We start from the raw sequence: 21,924 nt of genomic DNA on the forward strand, positions 1-21,924 counted from the left end.
GAACAGTTTCCCGTCTAAAAATCTGTTTTCTGCATTATTCGCTTGCTTGTTACGCACAAGTCTACCGTTGTTTACAGCGCACTCGGCCGCTGTTTGTTTCCTTTTACTTACTTCCGAAAAGAAAACCTAATTTCTGCCGTTCAATACTGAACAAATTTAAACTTTTTAAAATTATGCAAAATGCAAAACGCTTAGCTGTGTCTCTAATAAAACCGCTGTAACATCAGAGGTAATGTTCATAAGTTGATTAATGGTTTTCTTTCGTTTTTGATGTACTGCAGAATATTTTTATAAAATCCCAGGCCAGGAAAATCACCTTCATGTTTTTCTGTGTTTTATCGTCAGCTACTTTGACACAAAGGCATCTGCTGTGACACTTACACCTTTGATAAAGTCTTGCGTGTGTCAGCTTCCTTTTTATAGATACAAAAATATGTAAATGTACTGATCCGAATAATAATATTTCTGACTGTCAAAATTTCCCAGATTCAAATCGAATCGAATCGAATTGAATTGAATCGTGGATCGAATCGATTCTAGAAATCAGTGACGATACCCAGCCCTAGTGGTTATATTAAGAGAAAGAGAGAACTTTAAGAAATTAATATAGCCACTACAGTGACCATCAAAACCATGAAAAAATATTGCTGTAAACAGTTTATTTTATGACACCAGGAAACAAACGATAGCGTAAAATGAAACGATAGACGTTTTTATATCATCATCCGATATATATCGTTATATGGAACAGCCCTACTTTATAGGTCAAAAGTCCAAAACAAATCCATACAGACAACCTGACAAAGAGCAAGGAAAAGACAGCACGATTTATACTCTCACACAACCGAGACACAACCGAGACACACAATCACAGGGGAGGAAGTAATAATGAATACAAAGCACAAGAGAAAAGGGAGTACCAAAATTAAACAGGAAGTAACCAATGCAAAGGTTAGACACAGCAGGACTTTATGATAAGGCAATCACTGGGAACAACTAGTAAAGCATAGAGTCCTGTGAGATCGATGAATGGAATGAAAGTGCTTATCTGTTTTCTTTATATTTAATTTTAACAGGATGTGATCATTTGCCCTGAAAGCAGTGTAGATGAAATATTGCACATAACACCTTAGTTTATCATGTTTTGCCAGGAGGCCCACAACCAAAATGACAGCGCTCTAACCAAACACATTTGTTTTCTGTGTGTGTTGCATGTGCAGTGACAAAGGTCTCGTGTGCTTTTGTGTGTCAACTGCTTTCCTAATGGGCTGCCTAAGACACAGCAGCCCCGCTTTTGGTAATTGGATGTGACCTCACAACTTGACCGGGAACTGTAACTGTGCGCACATGCAATTTAACCCACACTCTGACCGCAGGGGATTTTACACCACTGGAATACAATTACAGCCCAATAACAAACAGCCACATAAGAGGGATTAGTGTTGGAACTGGCAACCTTCATCGGTCTACACGGTCATTACAGACAGACTCTGTTAACCTCAAGGCTGTAGCCTCCTGTATAGTTAGGTTAAGCATGCCGAAATTTAATTTGTTGATTTCAGGGCAGAGTTTTGGTTTCCAATCTAAGGCTCTTATTTGACTGAATTGCAGTAACGAGTAGGACAAAACTGCTAAAACAAGTACGCATTCTCTGAAACACAATGTCTGGAAATAAATAAAGGTTGAAGTTGAACTGTTAACTTGGTCTAAAAGATGGAGTGACTGCAAGTTTTTTAAGGTGGCTAAACCCAACTTGGGTATGCAATATGTGAGCAACGTGTTAAGCAAAATTCCTTTAATTTTGCAAAATCATTTATTACTGATTATTTACAGGGTCAGTAATAAAAGCTACTGCTTTTGGCCTCGACTTCGTATGCTCCGTTTAAATCTGTTTGGTAATTATGACATGAATTTTATAAAAATGTCTGATGGGATTAAATGAAATGATGACCATTTATATCCAAAAAGTTGCTCTGACATTATGAGTGTTCTGCGGAAACTCCTGCCACAGTTCTGACCATATTTCACATAGTACCCACCCTGAAATGGTTGTAGAGCTTTCCTGCTGCAGGCTTGAAGACGTGTGTAAAGCACGTAGAATTTGTAGCCTGTTTGCAGCAACATCCAAATTTGTTCTGTCAAAATCTGCTTTATTGACCAAGCATGAATAATAAAGTTTCTCTTATGAACCAGCGTGGATGCAATACAACTAAAACAACCAATAGATTGGTTGGCATGGGTATTCACTGCCAGGCAGTAATTCTATTTAAAGCAATGTCAGCTCATTCATCACTTTAAAAATAAAAACAAATGCATATTTGCTTCAGCTTCACCAAGCAGGAAAATTCATACGAGGCAGCAGAAAAGTGAGTGCAGATATATGGGATTATAAATATTTGGCTAAAACCAGGTGGTGTGTCCTTAAAAGTTAGTCAAAAATTAAATTTGAATAAACATATTTGTTCTTTATTTTAAGTTTTAAGAATAGTAATAATTAAAATTATGTCTGCATTTATTTATATTCATAAATTCCCACCATTCCTAATTCAGCTCGTTTTATGAGAGTGATCATTAAAGTTATTTTAGCTACATTTAGTTACATTTATATGTAGAAATAGTTCACCTTCATATTAAAGCTGTGGTTTCTTACACGCTTGTGTATTTTCTGTCTCAGTGTTGTGCAGAGTACTTCTCCTAAAGAAAGGTTTATAAATTAAAACTTTCAATGCTGCTTTAAATTAGTGTCTATTCTCTTTTTTTCCTCCCTTCTCTCCCCTCACACATCTTGTTTCTTTTTATTTCTCCCTTCAGTCAAAGAGGCCAGGAATCTGGTTCCCATGGACCCCAACGGTCTGTCAGACCCTTATGTGAAGCTTAAACTGATCCCGGATCCCCGCAGCGAGAGTAAACAGAAGACCAAGACCATAAAGTGCTGCCTCAACCCCACCTGGAACGAGACCTTTAAATTGTAAGGCTTTATCACGCCAAGTGTGAGGCTATCTTATATATTTATCAGCCTGTCTTTCCTGTGTCCCTTTATCTCTTTTTTGTCTTCTCCTCACTCGCTCAGTGCAATGAGTTGAGACCGCGTCGCATTATGCTCATCTTTCCAAGCATGTGTAACCGCTGGCGCTCAGTTAAAAACATCTGGCGCCTCATTTTTGTAAAACCTTGCTTTTGGGGTCGTTTGCCACAGTTGGCTCCAGTGACTTACTTAATAAGGCACATTGAATTTACTGTGGAAGTGCAGATGTTCACTCTGAAATGCTATCATTTCTATCAATGTGTCTAAAAGAAAGAAAAAAGTATGCACAGAAGAAAGATGGAAAGCTTTCCTGATACCTTATCAGAGGAATGATCCCAGGAATAAATGTGGAAGATGAAAAAGAATGAATTCAACACTGCTCCCGTGTGTCTTTAAAACTCAAACCTTTGACAATAACCACACCTACAGTTATCACTCTCAGCCATCAACTGTTGTTTGTCCTTCCTTCTCTCGCAGCCACCTGAAAGAATACGATAAGGACCGCCGTCTGTCAGTGGAGATGTGGGACTGGGACCTGACCAGCCGCAATGACTTCATGGGATCACTGTCCTTTGGCATCTCGGAGCTCCAGAAACAAGGGGTGGATGGATGGTGAGATGAAAAAAAGGAGGAATAGAAGAGGGTGTAGAGAGGCATGAGGCAGAGAAACTGTGGTGGTAGAGGAGGAGGAGGGAAAGGTGACCTTGTTCATTAATGCGCTGTAGGAGAAATACTTTAGTTAGAGCTCCTCTTTTTAGTCTGATTATACTCAGCGCCAGAGCAACTCTACCCCCATCTCTTTATCTCTGCTTCTTTATCTCCACCACCCTCCCTCCCTCCTTCCTGCACTTTCTATCTGTAGCCCAGTCTCTATATCCATCTTCCTCTCTTTTGTTTTTTGCTGACGCTGCCCTGTCAGGGTTTTTAATGAGATGCCAGGTTTTGAGGTGGAATGGTGGAGGTGGAAAGATGCCATTAAAAACCTGATGTTCAGAGTGAACCTGTGCAAGTTTTCCTCTATTCCGTCTTCGAGCAGCCCTCACACTCGCTGGCGAGAGGAGATACAGAGCGCGAGTAAAGCTAAAGCTCTGTGTGAGACTGTGGTATTTGAAATAATGCTAAAACATACTTGTGTCCTAATAATAGTTTGCAGATATGTACAGTGTGAACATTACTGTGCAGAAGTCTTGAGTCACCCCTGATTTATTTATTTTTTTATTATTCTGTATCCAAGGAGACACACTTTCTTCTGATTTCCTGAAGCTCTTCTAAGGTTTTTCATTGGACATTGGCCGGTTTTTCACCCACCTTCAGTCCAGTATTTTTCTTTATTGAACTACTTAATGCTGACCTAAGAGTCATTAAAGCATAAAAAAAGCATAAAAAAGGCATTCATAATTAGCAAAGAGCCGTATAATAGCATCTTTAGGTGCTTTGTTACTAGCAGCCTGTCTCATAGGACAATTGTATTCCAATTTCTTTACTTGAAACTAAAAAAAGATGTCAAAGTTTGACACATAAAACAATATTTTTGCACCAACAGGGTGATTCCCAGAGTGCTATTAGCTGCAAACTTGGCACTCAGCACAGTGTGCAGTATGTCCCTAAAAAAATTTGAGGAAACTGGACAAGTAGAGGACAAAGGAAGAAGTAGCAGTCCTAAAAACTATCTACAACACATGACTATCAGCAGATGAAAGTTATGTCCTTAAGAAATAGGGAAAAAATCCAGCAGAGACCTGACACAGAGATGCAGCCTAATCCGAAGCCTAATCGGAAATGTACTAACTCTGTTTTTGTCTTATATATACATTATTTCCACATGTGATTGCACATGTTTCAATAAATTTCCCATTTTCCTAAAAAAAATATAAAGAAATGAGGGGCAGCCTGAGACTTTAGCACAGCACTGTAAATGTACACATGTAAGAATATGAGTTCATTATAGGATTCAAAGTTTTGGTGATACCTTTTATATATTGTTGGCAGTCTGAAGGAGCTAGCACAAACTCCATCAGTATGCAAACATAGTCGCTGTCATTAATAAGTGTTTATTATGAGATAAGCAACCATGACCAGCTTGTTATCATGTGTTAATTTCGGTAACAGCTCCACCTTGCTGCTTAAAGGGCAGATTTTTGCTAGTAAGTGGAGTACAGAAACCAGAAAGGTAGCTCCTGATAAACAACAGTGTCGCTTCATATCTGTTTCCCATGTCATTTTTTAACATCGATTAAAATCTTGCACAAGTGGTTCAGAGAATAGGGAACAAGCCAGTTATATTATCTACTTATGCTTCATCACTGCCAAAACAGGAAAATGAAGAACGATTTTAACAAAAAATAACTGTGGCATGAGACATAACTGCTTGAAACACAGCTCAGATCTGACAGTCTAACTGGCTGAGGAGGCATATTTCCTAACAGCAAAGAAAGTAAAGAGCAGGGATCTGTTTCCCTGCATCTATAAAGGCCAAGCACAAATGATTTGCTATTTAAAAATGTGAAAACTATATAGTATTGATTTTGTGGGACGATAAGCGTCTCCACTGTGTTTTGAGCCCATCTCAGGCTTTGTTAAAATACCATGAAGGGGAATGAATTGGTAAATAATGGCCTGATTATTCTTTAGGCCCTTAAATTGGTGCAGTAACTGTCAGCAGCTTCAGTTAATGGCAGCAGTTAAACACCCCAATTGTATAAACTAATTGGGAATTGATTTGACTGGAAATATTCTCTCACTTTAGGTTTAAGCTGCTCTCCCAGGAAGAAGGCGAGTACTTCAATGTACCCGTCCCTCCGGAGGGGGAGGAGGGCAACGAGGAGCTACGGCAGAAATTTGAGGTGTGTGTGCATTAAAATCTTAAAAGTTGACGTACAGTGCAGGTGATTAAAGGGTTACCTGTGTGCGTGCGTGCGTGTGTGTGTGTGTGTGTGTGTGTGTGTGTGTGTGTGTGTGTGTGTGTGTGAGGACTATGCATCTGTGTGTGTCTGAGTGAGGGCCACTCTGGGAGAGCTGTTAGCAGTTGGCAGGCACACTTATAGCACCATCCGGTCTGGCACACTGCAGGCCCAGTGTGTGCGTGCGTGTGCGCGTGTGTGTGTGTGAGTAACAGCTGACCAGTAGGCCCATTCATTTGGCAGTGTTGAGGATAACCACTTTGTTTTTTTTCTCTCTCTCTTTTACTCGCCTCCTTCTGTCTTTGTGACACTCAGCCACAAACCTGAAAGACTTTTTGTGAATGTGTTAAAATAGTGATGTTAGTAGCAAATTTGCTTCTGTCACAGTTTAGGAAAATGTTCTTGCAGGGCATGTTAAAAAAAAAGAAGATGAAAAATACACAGTTTGTTTGAAATACAGTCTTGTCCAAAGGTCTTTAACCCCACCCCCAATTTTTTCATGCATTAAATATTTTTTTTCAGGTCTGACGCTTCTATTGTTCTCAACTTGTACAGTTTCCTTAAATTTTTTAGAGACATGCTGCACACCATACTGAGATCCACTCATTTTTCTGATTCTAGCTAATCCTGATGGTGCAAAAATATTACTTTTTATGTCTGTGAAGCTGCATTACCATTGGCATGTTTTTTGGCAGGTTCAAGTGAAGAAATGGAAACAAATGATGTATGAGGGGGATAAAACTTTTAAGGTTTTGACCAACAAACGGTGAACTAAAAATGCAGGACACAGAATCAGAGTTTAGAAGGTTGATTGTGGAGGGAAGTGTAGAGTGGAAAGTTCCAGGCAAGTGGCGTGCCCCGGAGGTCTGTGGCTGAGCTGGCGGGGAGGAGAGAGGCAGGGTTTGCAAACCTGAGAGGTGAATTGCAGGCGAGTGGGTTTAGAGGGCAGCTGGCTGACACGCACAAGGAGAGATGAGTTCACAAGAGCTAGAAAACTGTTAATGGATCGGACCTTGCATGCGGAACGATTACAAAGAAGAGATTTTCCCTTCATTAGATAGTTTTGCTATAATCTTCTTGATTGTGCCTTTATTTTAACAATCACAAGTTCAATGTAAGTGCGCTGCAGTATTCTTTATGGCTAATTGTTTGAATGTTGGCTTCATAGGGAAGCTATTCCTGCCTTCTATCCTTCCTTTCTCTCAGCGTTCCTCCTCCCTGTCCTCATTCAGCTTCCCTCTCCCTCCTTGACTTATCTGTTTTGTCCGCTGTCACCTTTGCAGCCCGCCTTGTGATTTTCTTTCTTTTAATCTGTATTTCTTTCCCATGTCTCCTCAAGGTCACGCTCCTCAGACGTTTACTGAGACAAATTCTCGGGGGGGGGGCAGATGTCACACACGCACACACAGAAACATGCGCATCCACACAAGCTTGAATTCAACCTCTGGGGTGAAGCCTTCAGAGAGGTTGCAATGAGAAAGAAAGACACAGATGCCTCCATCTCATACACATGATGAAACTCAGAATAAGATATGAAGGAGAAGGCGATTTGACTTTTACGATAAATTTGCTCTCATTTTCCTGTATGCTGATTACATTCGGTTTACAGTTCACTGTAAATGTGTGGGAAAAGCATCTAGAACAGCTTGTTGGAAGACAGCTGGGACTTCAGCGTCACCACTGATATTTGGGGGAGCAGTGTTTGCCTGGTGTCACGGACTGATATCAATTGATTTCAAAGGAGTTTCTGCAACACACATTGGTACCATGTGGTAACTGTAACTTTTAGAGTAGGAAAACCACATCACTAACAAGTGCTTTAAATGTATTTTAGGGGTGGAAATCAAGACGTAATAACACTTTATTTTACCGTGTCCGATACTTTGCCTTTTTGAGTTCCTTCTTCCTGTGTGAGATTGGTAAACGCTCTTCGGCACATGTTCTGATCTAATTTGGCACCACTATATTGATAATTGTGTCACCAGAGAAGGCAGTAAAATATATTGGTACATCAGTATTTTGTCCCAGCCTTATTGTACTCAGCCAGTACCCAAATCTACTTGTAATTAAGAGGGCACAGAGTTTTGGGGGGTGGGGTTTCAGTTCTGAGGACCTTTAATGACATCCTTCTGTTTGCATTCAGCATTTGTCTGGTGGTCTTTTATCATCTGCATGGCTTTAGCGTCAAACATAAGGCCTGCGTGCCAGAATCAGCCTGACAAAGACCCCAATCTGGCCCGCTGGCAGGCTTTGGAAAATGTAAAGGAGGGCATAGATTTTGGTCTTTTAACTGTAGTTTTAAATCTCATGGACATTGACAGTACAGCAAAGTAATTCAGTTATAGATTTACACACATTCTTCCAATCTAAGCTCAAAGAGTCATGCTGACAGATTTCTTTCATTTACTACAGCAGCATTTCTTTACCATGTAGAAAACCTGAGACATAATGTTACAATTGCTCTTCTTTGTCTTACATTAAGGTCTCTCATTGATTGAATGCGTAGTTAAACCTTTTACACTGACAGAAATTGGAGTTTCACCAGTTCGGCCCACATAAGATCAAAGTGGGCTGTATGTAGCCCGCTGTATAAAACGAGTTAGACATTCCTGCTTTAGACAGAGTTAGTGCGAGAGAGCGGCATTACTCTGCAGGCTTTGCCTTCAGCATGCTCCGCTGCTCGCAAACACCTTGACTGTTCCCGCTTGTTTGTGTGTCTGTGTGTGTTTGCGTGACAACAGATGGAGACAGATAGAGGCTTTTATCCATTGATGAGCTGAGAACTGTATGGCGTGCACCACACGCAGTGCAGGGAGCCGCAGAGCAGTGGCAGTGAGGAAATTACTGCAGCGGCACAGGACAAAAAGTGCAGAGACCGTCAGTGTGGATCATCAGTTTAAGATAAGATTGGAAAAAGATTAGATGTGCTCTGCCTGTACCTCTGTTTCTGAGCGAGGAGGCATGTATTAATTAAGATTAATATACTAAGAGCATTTTAAAACTGAAGCGCGGCTTAACAAAGTAGAGAATACGATTAAAATTCTTACAAGGGAGATAAGACGAGAGGGAATGACAAGGTCGAGACAGAGAGATGGTTAGAAATGAAGAGCGAGCAGAGGACTGACAGCTGCTGATACACACGAATAAATGGAAAGTTAGAGACAAAGGCCAAATCTATAAAGATGAAGGTGAAAATGAAACAGAATAAATGATAAACGAAACACAACGAGGAAGATTTCTGTCTTTCAACACATTTTGATTGTTTCACAGTAAAATTTAAAGGCATGGAGTTATGTTTACGTCTGGGGCTTCAGTATCTTAAAGTCAGTAATTATTTGTGTGCGCTTAGTGGTTTTTATATAAACTGAAAAAAAAAGATAAAAAACGATCTTTCTGGTTTTTGCCAGTAAAGGTTGCAAATGCAAACACAAACAAATATCATACTTTACACATGAGCACTATGTAGAAGTCTTTTTGCCACACTGTGTTTTAATTTTGCAGTCAGACAAAGGAAAACAGTGGTACATGTCACTGAAACCGTAAATGCTTTACTTAGTCCCTAAAGACCCCAAAGCACTTTACATTCAGTGATGGCAAGCTGGGGCGCACTGACAGAGGTGAGGCTGCCGGACACTGGCGCCACCGGGCCCTCTGACCACCACCAGTAGGCAACGGGTGAAGTGTCTTGCCCAAGGACACAACGAGCCGGGGCTCGAACCGGCAACCTTCCGATTACAAGACGAACTGCCAACTCTTGAGCCACGATCGCCCCGTAAAACCGTGACACGATCACAATTACTGTGAGTGCGTGCAATGAACTCACAATCTTTGTTGCACCAAGACAGCAATAAAATGACAATAAGCTGGCAACAAGAGTCAGTCTGCTACCAGTTGTGACTGAATGGGGTCAATTTAGCAATTACATGCAATCTGTTCATGATAATACAGAGATTAAATGTGATAAATCAGGGAAAATCTCAAATATATTCACATTACCTCCTTCATTCAGAGGAAATTTCACCAAGCATAGTTATCAGAAAGAGGGAAAACGTGGCCCCAAGGAGCAGACTCACAGAAATGGAGGACATTGAAAGGGATTTTATTTACAGTGAATCAACAAATTAAAGTTAGTGAGGCACGACTGGTGCAGATTTAGTGGGATGATCTAAAAGAGGGAAAAAACTGAGTTAGAAATAAAGGAGCTGCTGTAACTAAATTAAACAAAGGGAAAAGCAAATGGTGCTTACTCGTCACACTGTTGTGCAAGAGGGAACAGAGGGGTTACCAAGAGAGGCCAAGATGGGGAGACGAGATTGCAGGCAGGCAGGTGAGTGGGGAAGCCAGGTGGGTTACTCCAGGAAGCTTAAGGTTTGTAATTCTTCCAAATATGGTTTCATGGGTCTGGAGAAAGTAAGACTAAACTAAAGTAGCACAGGAAAAACAGGTTTATAACTTGAAGCAAAGGAATAGGAGAAACACTAGAGATCCTAAAGGTTACCATAAAGGCTGCAATAATGATCTGGCAAAGAACTGCCGCTCCGTTGCCGCCCTGATAAGGGAGATCAGACACAACTATGTGAGGCAAACCATCCCCAGCCTGTCCAGACTCACAATGGTCAGTCTCAGGGCGTTAGGGCGTTTTCACACCTACAGTTCGTTTACTCTGGATTGAATCAGTTGATGAGTTTGTGAACTTGTAGCTTTTCCCCATGGTTTGTTTTCTTTTTGCAGAGAGAAAAATCCAAGTGAACTCTAAGCAAACCAAAATGCGTCACCACTTACTAGATGAGAATATTCAGTCTGCTTATTGGCCAGCTGTGTCTGGGCCGGGAGCAACAAAAGTAAATACAGGAAGAAGGTTCTGTGTTCTGGAATACTACAAGCATGAACATGGAGAATGTTCATTCCACAGCTAGTTGCTAGCTCATACAGACGTTTGGACATCTATACTACCTCCTACATCCCAGAGTACAGAGCATGCATGGCTCCAGGAAGTTATTAGCTCAGACTTGAAACGTACACCCGGTAGTTGGTTTGGATCGAGGTCAGATCACATTCACACCATAGATAAACTGCATTAAAGTTCATTTGGAACCAAACCATCTAAAAGGTCTCAGTGCGGTCGTTTTGGTCCACACCCAAGTGCGATTACCGTGTTGACACCTGCACAACTGAAACACACCAAGGGGGAAAACAAACCAGATATCAATTTAAACAGAGTAAACACTGCAGGTATAAAAACATCTTCAGAGTCGGACCTAATTGTTTGGTGACCTGGGGTTGAGGGTGTCGCATGTTCTGAGCGACCGGTAACTTGTTATAGTGAATGCAAAAAGCATTCTATGCAATCACCAGGAAGCCACGACAGCCTGGAAGTTTCCAGAAAACTAGAGCTACTGTGACTGGTCCATATTATGTAATTACGGTTTTAAATCATATAAACCATTAAGAGCAGATCTTTAATTCTCAGTTGTTAGGTCTTATAGTCATGCTTACTAATCTGTCTCTGATTTGATCTTTGTTTATGGCAATTATGCAAGTGTTTTCAAAATTACTAATAGTATTCATTAACATTAAAATGCTACAAAAAGCACTTCTTAATTAAGTCCAGATGGCTCAATAACACCAACATCCTCATCCTGACATTTTAAAAAAATATTAGCTCACTATGAAATCCTGGATTTCGGGTGCCAATTTGTTTTGCCTAATTTCTCCTTTATTTTCTCTCACCCCCATCTAGAGGGCTAAAATTGGTCCGGGGAAGAACACAGAAGGGAAGTCAGCCAACGCCGCATCCCGGTTCGACTCCAATGGCAACCAAGACCGCATGAAGTTGTCTGACTTTAACTTCCTCATGGTGCTGGGCAAGGGCAGCTTTGGCAAGGTAAGACGTGATGTTTAAGTGTGTGTGTGTGTGTTACTGTTTTTGATATTTAACACCATCGACTTGGTGGGGATGCCAGATGGAAATTAGCCTGCATGGCTAAATCTGGCACATTTGTATTATATACCCTTCTGCCAATTAATATTTTCACTTTTTAAATAAAGTAAACAAAAAATAAACATTTTCTATGGGATACAAGGTACAGTCAAAAAGAACAGTGGCCTCACCCTTAAAATCCAAAAATCAGCACAATCATAGCTTAACAACTTGCTATACAGTGGGGGAAAAAAGTATTTAGTCAGCCACCGATTGTGCAAGTTCCCCCACCTAAAATGATGACAGAGGTCAGTAATTTGCACCAGAGGTACACTTCAACTGTGAGAGACAGAATGTGAAAAAAAAATCCATGAATTCACATGGTAGGATTTGTAAAGAATTTATTTGTAAATCAGGGTGGAAAATAAGTATTTGGTCACCTCAAACAAGGAAAATCTCTGGCTCTCACAGACCTGTAACGTCTTCTGTAAGAAGCTTTTCTGTCCCCCACTCGTTACCTGTATGAATGGCACCCGTTTGAACTCATCATCTGTATAAAAGACACCTGTCCACAGCCTCAAACAGTCAGACTCCAAACTCCGCCATGGCCAAGACCAAAGAGCTTTCGAAGGACACCAGGAAAAGTATTGTAGACCTGCACCAGACTGGGAAGAGTGAATCTACAATAGGCAAGCAGCTTGGTGTGAAAAAAATCAACTGTGGGAGCAATCATCAGAAAATGGAAGACATACAAGACCACTGATAATCTCCCTCGATCTGGGGCTCCACGCAAGATCTCATCCCGTGGGGTCAAAATGATCATGAGAACGGTGAGCAAAGATCCCAGAACCACACGGGGGGACCTGGTGAATGACCTGCAGAGAGCTGGGACCAAAGTAACAAAGGTCACCATCAGTAACACACTACAACGGCAGGGAATCAAATCCCGCAGTGCCAGACGTGTTCCGCTGCTGAAGCCAGTGCATGTCCAGGCCCGTCGGAAGTTTGCCAGAGAGCACATGGATGATACAGCAGAGGATTGGGAGAATGTCATGTGGTCAGATGAAACCAAAGTAGAACTTTTTGGTATAAACTCAACTCGTCGTGTTTGGAGGAAGAAGAATACTGAGTCGCATCCCAAGAACACCATACCTACTGTGAAGCATGGGGGTGGAAACATCATGCTATGGGGCTGTTTTTCTGCCAAGGGGACAGGACGACTGATCCGTGTTAAGGACAGAATGAATGGGGCCATGTATCGTGAGATTTTGAGCCAAAACCTCCTTCCATCAGTGAGAACTTTGAAGATGAAACGAGGCTGGGTCTTCCAACATGACAATGATCCAAAACACACCGCCCGGGCAACAAAGGAGTGGCTCCGTAAGAAGCATTTGAAAGTCCTGGAGTGGCCTAGCCAGTCTCCAGACCTCAACCCCATAGAAAATCTGTGGCGGGAGTTGAAAGTCCGTGTTGCTCGGCGACAGCCCCAAAACATCACTGCTCTCGAGAAGATCTGCATGGAGGAATGGGCCAAAATACCAGCTACTGTGTGTGCAAACCTGGTAAAGACCTATAGTAAACGTTTGACCTCTGTTATTGCCAACAAAGGTTATGTTACAAAGTATTGAGTTGTATTTTTATTATTGACCAAATACTTATTTTCCACCCTGATTTACAAATAAATTCTTTACAAATCCTACCATGTGGATTCATGGATTTTTTTTTCACATTCTGTCTCTCACAGTTGAAGTGTACCTCTGGTGCAAATTACTGACCTCTGTCATCATTTTAGGTGGGGGAACTTGCACAATCGGTGGCTGACTAAATACTTTTTTGCCCCACTGTATATTATGCTCCCTGTGACTTTGGCCTCTTAATTTACATGTAGTTTAAGTCGATATATGAGCCAGCTATCATGGACACAGAAAACCTTGTTTTTTCTATAACTTGTGTGCTATAGCGAATATATCTGGGAGGCTCTTGTTTGTCTGTGTGTTTGTTTGTTTGAGCATCAGAGCTTTGCTGTATAACTGCAAACAGAGCTTACAGCAAAGGAAAGAAAACATGGCCAAAAAGAGGAGATGGAGACAGAGGGAATCAAAGGTGATGAAGCACGAGTAGGGCGAGGTGGATGAAGAGAAAGAGGTGAGGAAGATGATGCGACAAACAGGTAGGCGATGGAAGAAGAGAGGCGAGAGATGTGAGGCATCGCGACAAGGTTGACGTGAATAAAATGAGCGAGAGGTAAAAACGTTGGACTGAATGAAAAGCGGGAAAAGGCGGGGGGCGGGGGAGGGGGGATGTTAGAGTGATGTGAATGAATGAAAATCAAGGCAAGAAACAGAAAGAATGGGAAGATGCTGTGAAAGCCAGACAGAGGGGTAGAGCAGCAGGGTGGAGGGAGGCCGAAAGTGACATAAAGAGCACGAAAGAGAGAGAGAGAGACCATTGTCTGAGTATCAGACTTGTATGCCGGCTGCCTGTTTCCATGGTAACAAGCATTTAAAGCTACACTGATGCGTCATTGTAATGGAGCCTGAGTTGAAGCGCGATCATTACTGGAATACCCAACTCACACAAACGCAGACTGCTGAAGCATGCAGAGATGCACAGCTTCAGCAGAAGACAAAGTGTACACACACACACAAGCAAACACACACATGTTGGAAAGCACATTCCTGCAAATGTAAATCCAACAGTCATTTTAGTCTGTGCTATGCAGACGCACACACGCACCAGAACATTTTGTGAGACGAGTCGCTCACATGACGTGTGTGTCACTTTAAAGGTTCCTGAGTGTGCGTGGGAGGCTGGTAGGACCTGCTGCCACACAACCGGAGTAACACAATACTGCTGCAAACACTTCTCTGTGATTATAGGACACATGTGCAGTCAAGAGGGCACGCTTCATTTTGGCCTGCCTCATCATTCTTTATACGCATGCATCGCGGCGTAATAAGAGCTGGAGTTGCACAGACACACAAAAATAACTTCAAGTTTACAGCTGCTGCTTCCCAAAGGCAGTTGGTGTCTCATTTTCATACGGCGCCACAGCAAAAACAGGCATTGCTGTGCAGAATAATGAATTTTAGCAAATTTTATGATAGCCAAAAGCAAAAATTGTCATTACTGTAAGGTCAAGGGTGTCAAACATGAGGCCCAGGGACCAGAATCAGCCCAGCAAGGACTCCAATTCGGCCCACTATACAGCTTCAGAATAATGAAGGAGGGCATAACGCTTTTTTGGACATTTATCGTATAGTTTCATTGGTTCGGTCCACTCAAGATCCAAGTGTGCTGCAAATGGTCCACAACATAAAATACATTAAGGACTTATATTCTGAGAGTTTGTAGCCTTCTTTTTTTGAAAACACTGTAGAATAGACAGTAAGGCGTGAAGATACCACAGGGGGGACTGACACAGTTCCCCGGGTGGGCTCCCTGCAGTAGCCTTTGAGCATACGGGTGAGGAATTGTGTTAGGATACATGAATGTTCCCTTTAGTTTTTTGGTGGGACACAGTAACACAATACCAGCAATAACACTTCAGCTGAGAGATGCATGTATTTTTAATCGCTGTAAAATCATTTTTGTGTTGCCAACATCCTTGCCTGGATTTGTGGCAATGGCTACAGTGTTGAATTATCCCTGGAAGCACAACATCAGGAATTATTTAAAAAAAAACATCTCTGCACTTTCCATACTTTGCGCAGCCATCCAGTGGGCCTGGTTTGGAAGCTCTAATAGGCCACAAACCTCATGCTTGACAATCCTCTAGACCAGCTAAGACTGTGTGGTAGTGGGCTATTACACAACAAATTAGTTCTTGGTTACAGTTTCCCCCCTTTCTCCTCACAGAAGACACTGCAGCCTGAGATTTGCTGTACACAGAAGAATAATTATTGGAGTAATGAACAAACTGATGGTATTTAAAAAGAAATGTTCTTCAAGCCCACCACACAAACACTGTAACTAAAGCCACTGCAGACATGATCCAAATGCAAAAGGAAGTCTTAAAAGTTTTCATTTAGGTTTTCTTGGAACACTCAATGCCTCAGTGGAAACAACAGCTGCGTATACTATATATAATAAATGACCGTTTTTAATGATACACACAGCCCACTGTGATGCAGCACAGTGCAGATTCTTGCAGGGCAGCATTCATTTTGCCTGGATAAATTCACTGTGCAAGGTCAGCAGAGAAAACACAGCGGCATCATTTACGACACATGACAGCTAATATCCTCGAGACGGCTTTCTGGCAAACGACCCTGAAAAACTTCCCAGGGTGCAAACAGTGACACACATGCTGCAACCGGTCTATGAGTGGATCAGACACCAAACATCCTTGTGGTCAAGCACAATAACTGGGAAGGTGAAAAAACAAGGATAATAAATGCAGAAGTTAAAATGTGTAATCGATGGTGGTGTAATGATGCCAAAAAGATCATGTTGTTACTGTCTGACCTGTGCGTTTTATGTCTTTCTCCTGTGCTGGTCTTGTCCTTGTGGTTGTATAAAATGAACTTTGGGCCAGATGGTGTCCTTCCTCTCTGTTTCAACTCTATAAAGTTTGTATTTACATAAAGTCACGCTGCCACCATATGCACACATGCACACACTCAGTTGTGTTCAACAAAGTATACTACCAGCTGAAGTTTTTAAAACTGGCAGCTGTATAACCAAAAACGCATATTAATACCCTGATACGTGCTCACGCACACACCCGTCTACATATATAACTGCGTCTCTTTGTCCATATGTGCTGCACTCCCCACAGAATACCGAACCCAGTAACCTCTCTGCATTATCATACCTGAATATTTATAAGACATAAACAGCAAAGTTGCTAAGTTTCTCATCTCAGAGGGGGAAAGCGGGAATAAGAGGTCACTCTTATTGCTCCATTCTTAAAGAATTTAGAGAGAATAACGAGTGTGACATCAATGTGTTTGCACCGCGAAGCTGATGCTCATTTCCTGCCTCTAAATAATGAGTAAGAAGAAGTAATTTTTTTTTATTTCTTACGTCTTTGTGGTATATGTTTCTATTTGCAGACATACAGCCTGTAGAGATCAAGCTTGTGTTCTTTCTCACGGCTGTGTCTGTTAGCCTCAGAGGAATGGTCAAGTGGAATTTTGGTGACTAGGTTCGCCCTGTGGTTTGTGCAAATTAAAATCGAATGTTTAATAATAGATATAAATGCACAATACAACTGAATGAAAAACAACTTCTTGAGGTCACAGAAGTCATTTGGCCTTATGGGAACTACACATGGCAAACACCGCAGCCTTTCCACAGCATTCTAAAATGTAAGTTGGTGCCTTTGCCCTTATTCCAAGCAAGAAATCATTGAAATATCTTCACTACTAAGCAGAGATGGGCAGCAATGCGTTACAAGTAACACATTACTGTAATCTGATTAATTCTTAAGGTAATGAGTAAAGTAATTATTGCAAAAAAGTAATTAGATTACTCTTACTTTTCCGCAACCACGCTGTGTTACTGCGTTACTTAATCGTGATTTTTGTTTGCGAGAGTGTCTCATGACAATGACGTACGAGCGTGTGACGCCCGTGGCAGCAACAGACGTGTGCAGATCAACAATGGATCATATGGAGTGCAGGAGATAGTACGACCATGCAGCATTTAAAGCGTGGAAGTACTGACATTGCTTTGAGTTTGAGTCCCTAAAAAGTGACAAAAACATTAGCATCCGTTGTACAGTCTGTGTGGAAAGAAAACTTCTTTTTACAGCGAAAAATTAAACTTCAAATCTGAGCAAGCACCTAGCACGCTTCCACGGGAATGTGAAATTCACAGAGCGAACCTCAGATCCCCCAACTGACATACCGCTGCGGCACCAGGCAAACCTCCGCGTGCTCCACTCTTGCTAAACAGGTGAAAACAGATTTAAGAGCAACAGGATTTAGTGCTGCTGAATCTTTGGTTTTATTTATTTTTTGCTGTGTTTTACTTGCATCTATTTGAAAGACACAAAAAAACTATTTTTATGCTGGAATATGCAGAAAATAGGTTTGAATGTTAAGTAATAAATAACTAAGTAATAAAGTAACTAATTACTTTTGGAAAATAAGTAATCAGTACCATACCATACCATACCAACTTTATTTCTAAAGCACTTTAACATAAAACCAGAGTTTCACAAAGTGCTGTACATGTTAATAGCATACGTAAAGTATTGGGATTACTTTCTTGGAGAAGTAATCAGTAATTAGTAATGAATTACTGTTTTCAAGTGACCACCACTGCTACTAAGTCACAGTGACTTTCTGGAAAAAAAACAGACAAGTGTGAAAAATGAAGCACAACCTTATTGCTTCCATAGGAATGAGGGGGTAACATTAGCCAAATTATTAGCTGATTATTAGCACGTGGAAAGATAGAAGCAGAGGCTTTAGCAGTTTGCTGCTCTGTAGCATTCAGGTGTCTGTTAACACAATGCCACAATCTTCCCAGGAGTGAACGTCCCAGCAAATTCAGTTCAAGGTCAGGGTCAGAGAAACTACCGACAGATTGTGCAGACCTCAGTTAGCATGTTAAATGTAAAAGCTCATGACAGTACAGAAACAAAACTGAAGGAACCACAAGAGTTCTTCCACAATATGCTTTGAAAAGAGGAGAACGAAGCTGTTTGGCAACAAACAAACACAGTATATGGGCACAAACGCCTCATACCAGCTGTCAAGCACGGTGGTGGAGGTGATGATTTGGGGTTGTTTTACAGCCACAGGACCGGTGCATCTTACAGTCATTGAGTCGACTAGAGTCACATGTAGTAGTACATTAATATGCCTCTAGGTTAAAATTCAACATATAAGGAACAGTTAATTTTGTAGCTGTGTGGTTAGATGGGCTGAAACACACCAACTCTCTGCATTTCTCAAACTATCTCAATGTTACCTTAAACATGAATGCTGCACACACACCCTCAACAGGCTCCTGTAAATCCTTTCTTTCTTTGAAGGTTGAATTTAATTGAACTTTTGCTCTGGTCACAAGTCTGTGTGAACCTTTCATGACACCTGGTCCGCATTTGGCAACCACATAAAAGTAATCACAATTCAGGGTGTGTTTATTTTCATTTATGTGCATCTCATAAGTGGATTACAAGAAGCTGTCATCCTTGAATTCCCAATAAAAAGTCAAACTTGAGTGCTGCCAGGCAGTTTCTGAGTTCGCCCATGTGTCCCTCACAACACCCTGCCCTTCTTAAAATTTATTTAACCTTTTTTTCTGTTTTTTAATCCCAGTCTCTTCACCTATCAACCTTCCTTTATCTACAGTTTCCCCACACTGTGAACCATATGATCCAGGAAATGTGAAATAAGCCCTTTTTACTTTGATTTTTGTCTTCTTTGTCTTTTTTTCTCTCCTTTGCTTCATCCTTACTGTTCATGAAGGGCAAAAGGAAGTCGAACAGTATAAAAATCTTTGAGAAACTCTGACTAATATTAAAGTTATCACAAGAAGAACCACTGGCTAAGCGCTTTCTCCCCTTGCAGGGAGATTGCTGCAGCAGCTTTTAGGTTTTGCGTCCTCTAACGGCATCATTATGTTTAATACTTGTAAGAGTGGCGAGTTTCGAATTCATTATATAATTAATGTTTGTTAAAGCCTTGCTAGCCATCCAGCAGGGGTTATTGAACACAGATTTTGTGGCTTACAGAACAGGCCGTTAAAAAATGTCTCGATTACGATTAATTTTTGTTATCTCGCACAAATTGTACCCATGTAATGTATGTGATGTATAAAAATGGCTTTGAGTGACTCTGTAAGAGGCTTCACATCATCCCATTTTCCTCTTTCTCTCCTTTCTTATTCCCCTGGTTATTTCGCCTCCATTGGCGTCTTGAAAAGTGATGAATCGGTTTCTCTTTGTCTTTTTTCTCTTTATTTCTTACTTTGACTGTCTAACCCAAAACAGTCAGAGAAGCTTTCCTTCATCGCTCTGATCCTTTATCCCCGTCCTTCACAATACCTCCCCTGTTTCTCCTGTTTCTCCTTTTCTCTCTCTGTTTCTTTCCCTTCTTTGTTGGTACAGAGCCATGACAGCAGCTGTGAGCCTTAAAGATTTTGAATATTGATGAATTCATCTTCTCGCATTTCCCACATGTTCTTTGTTCGCCCTCTCTCTAAGGTGATGCTGGCAGAGCGCAAAGGAACCGAGGACTTGTACGCTATAAAGATCCTGAAGAAGGACGTCGTGATCCAAGATGATGACGTAGAGTGCACCATGGTGGAGAAGAGAGTGCTAGCTTTATCTGGAAAGCCCCCGTTCTTAACACAGCTGCACTCTACCTTCCAGACTATGGTGAGTGGGCCGACATGTTCCCACCGAATATATCTCACTGAGATATATTCATTTTATTTTATACAAACTTAAAAGCTGCCCTGTTTTAACTTGTCACTCCTTAAATTTAATTGGCACTTTCAGAATATACTGTCATGTTCACCATCATGGATCTCAAACAAGTAATAGACATTAATACCAATGCTGAAGCTAACACTTTTTTAGGTACACCTTGTTTTCACCTTGAGAATTTCCTTCATTCTTCATGGCACAGATTTAACCGGGTCATGGAAACATTCCTTATTTATTCTGGTCCATGTTGACATGGCTGCATCACACATGTTAATCTCCCATCTCACCACAACTCACTGTTGCATTCAAGAAACCATGATTTGAGCTTTGTGACACAGTGTGTTATCCTGAGGATGGTGCACTGTAGGCAAAAAGGCTGCTAAGTTGGTACTAAAGGGCCCACAGTGTGCCAAGAAATACTATTACACCCCCACACAAGGCAGGAGGAATCTGAGGTTTCATGTTGTTTATGCTAAATTCTGACCTTCAACACTAATCAGACCAATGCTTTTCAAATATTTTAATCCAGTTTTGTTAAGATTGTGTGATTTGTATTCTCAGTTTCCTGTTCTTAACAGGAAACAACAAACACTCCACATTCAAAGTCACCTAAATCCCATTTCGCCCCCTTTATGATGCTCAGTTTGGAGTTCAGCAGGTCACCTGCACCGTGTCTACATGCCTGAGTGCATAGAGCTGCTGCCATGTGATTGGCTAACTGGATATTTGCATTAACAAGTAGTTGAACAGGTGTAGCTTCTAAAGTGGTGGTCTTTGTATTTGGAAGGAATTTTAGACCCGGTTTCTCAAAATGTAATTTGTACTTTAACTTTATATTGTGTATCTTTTATTTATTCGTTTTGTTATTCAGTCTACATGGATTATATTAACCTTTCAGTGGAAAAATGTGGAGTTTTTTGTTTTTTTAATATATCTGGTTACACATGCTACCAAACACAAGAACTACAACCTAAAAAAAACATCTGGAGTGACTGCTTACCTGTTGTCCCAAGTTTACAGCTGGAATGCACAAACTTTATAATGTGCATTAGTCCTAATGATGAGTCAGCAGAGGGGTAAATATAGCTCTCCTGCTTCATTAACACTCATCTCTGCATTCTCACTGATTAGTGATGTGTTGTAAATGCATTTGAATGACAAAAGTAAATAAAACCGATCTGATACTGACACACACACCTACACACACACACATTTTGTACATCAAATTCAGTTATTACATGCAGGCAGTTACAATGCAATTACAATCATGCATGCACACATCCATACAGTAATATGGCGCCTATGCAGTGCATACGCAAGTACAGTTAAACCACACACACTCACACACACACAGATACTATAGGCTCGCACACAGAACAAGCAACTGCTCATAAGACTTATCAGGGAGTACAGACTCTAACACTAAAAAACTTCGCAATAAACTCCAGAACACACAGACACACACACCAAATCCCTCCACATTTTCTCACTTACTGAAACTTATTGGCAATTTCTGTAGATAATGGAGGACTACAGGTCCCTAAATTGATGTCACCGTGTTCCCTCAGTTGAAGACTTATTGGATCCACCGACAACCCAATCACCATTTTTCTCCCCGTCCTCCTCACTTCCTCTGTCATATTTTCTGCATCTCTCCTCTGATCTTCTCTCAATTCGCGCATCAAACTCACAG

The 21,924-nt window shown here is 41.1% G+C and overlaps 1 protein-coding gene across 3 annotated transcripts in view; it reads left to right on the plus strand.

The window, feature by feature from the left end:
• The window catches only part of prkcbb (protein kinase C, beta b), a 106,438-nt gene that overhangs the window by 49,257 nt on the left and 35,257 nt on the right, over positions 1–21,924 (plus strand). For all 3 annotated transcript variants that reach the window (XM_080904999.1, XM_080904998.1, XM_080905000.1), the window contains 5 exons: positions 2,812–2,968; positions 3,503–3,637; positions 5,772–5,868; positions 11,666–11,809; positions 20,007–20,180. In XM_080904999.1, the coding sequence (XP_080761125.1) occupies positions 2,812–2,968; positions 3,503–3,637; positions 5,772–5,868; positions 11,666–11,809; positions 20,007–20,180 (707 nt within the window). The remainder of the gene's footprint in view (positions 1–2,811; positions 2,969–3,502; positions 3,638–5,771; positions 5,869–11,665; positions 11,810–20,006; positions 20,181–21,924) is intronic.

The sequence above is a fragment of the Rhamphochromis sp. 'chilingali' genome, assembly GCF_963969265.1.
Source record: "Rhamphochromis sp. 'chilingali' genome assembly, chromosome: 15".
Taxonomy (NCBI): Eukaryota; Metazoa; Chordata; class Actinopteri; order Cichliformes; family Cichlidae; genus Rhamphochromis; species Rhamphochromis sp. 'chilingali'.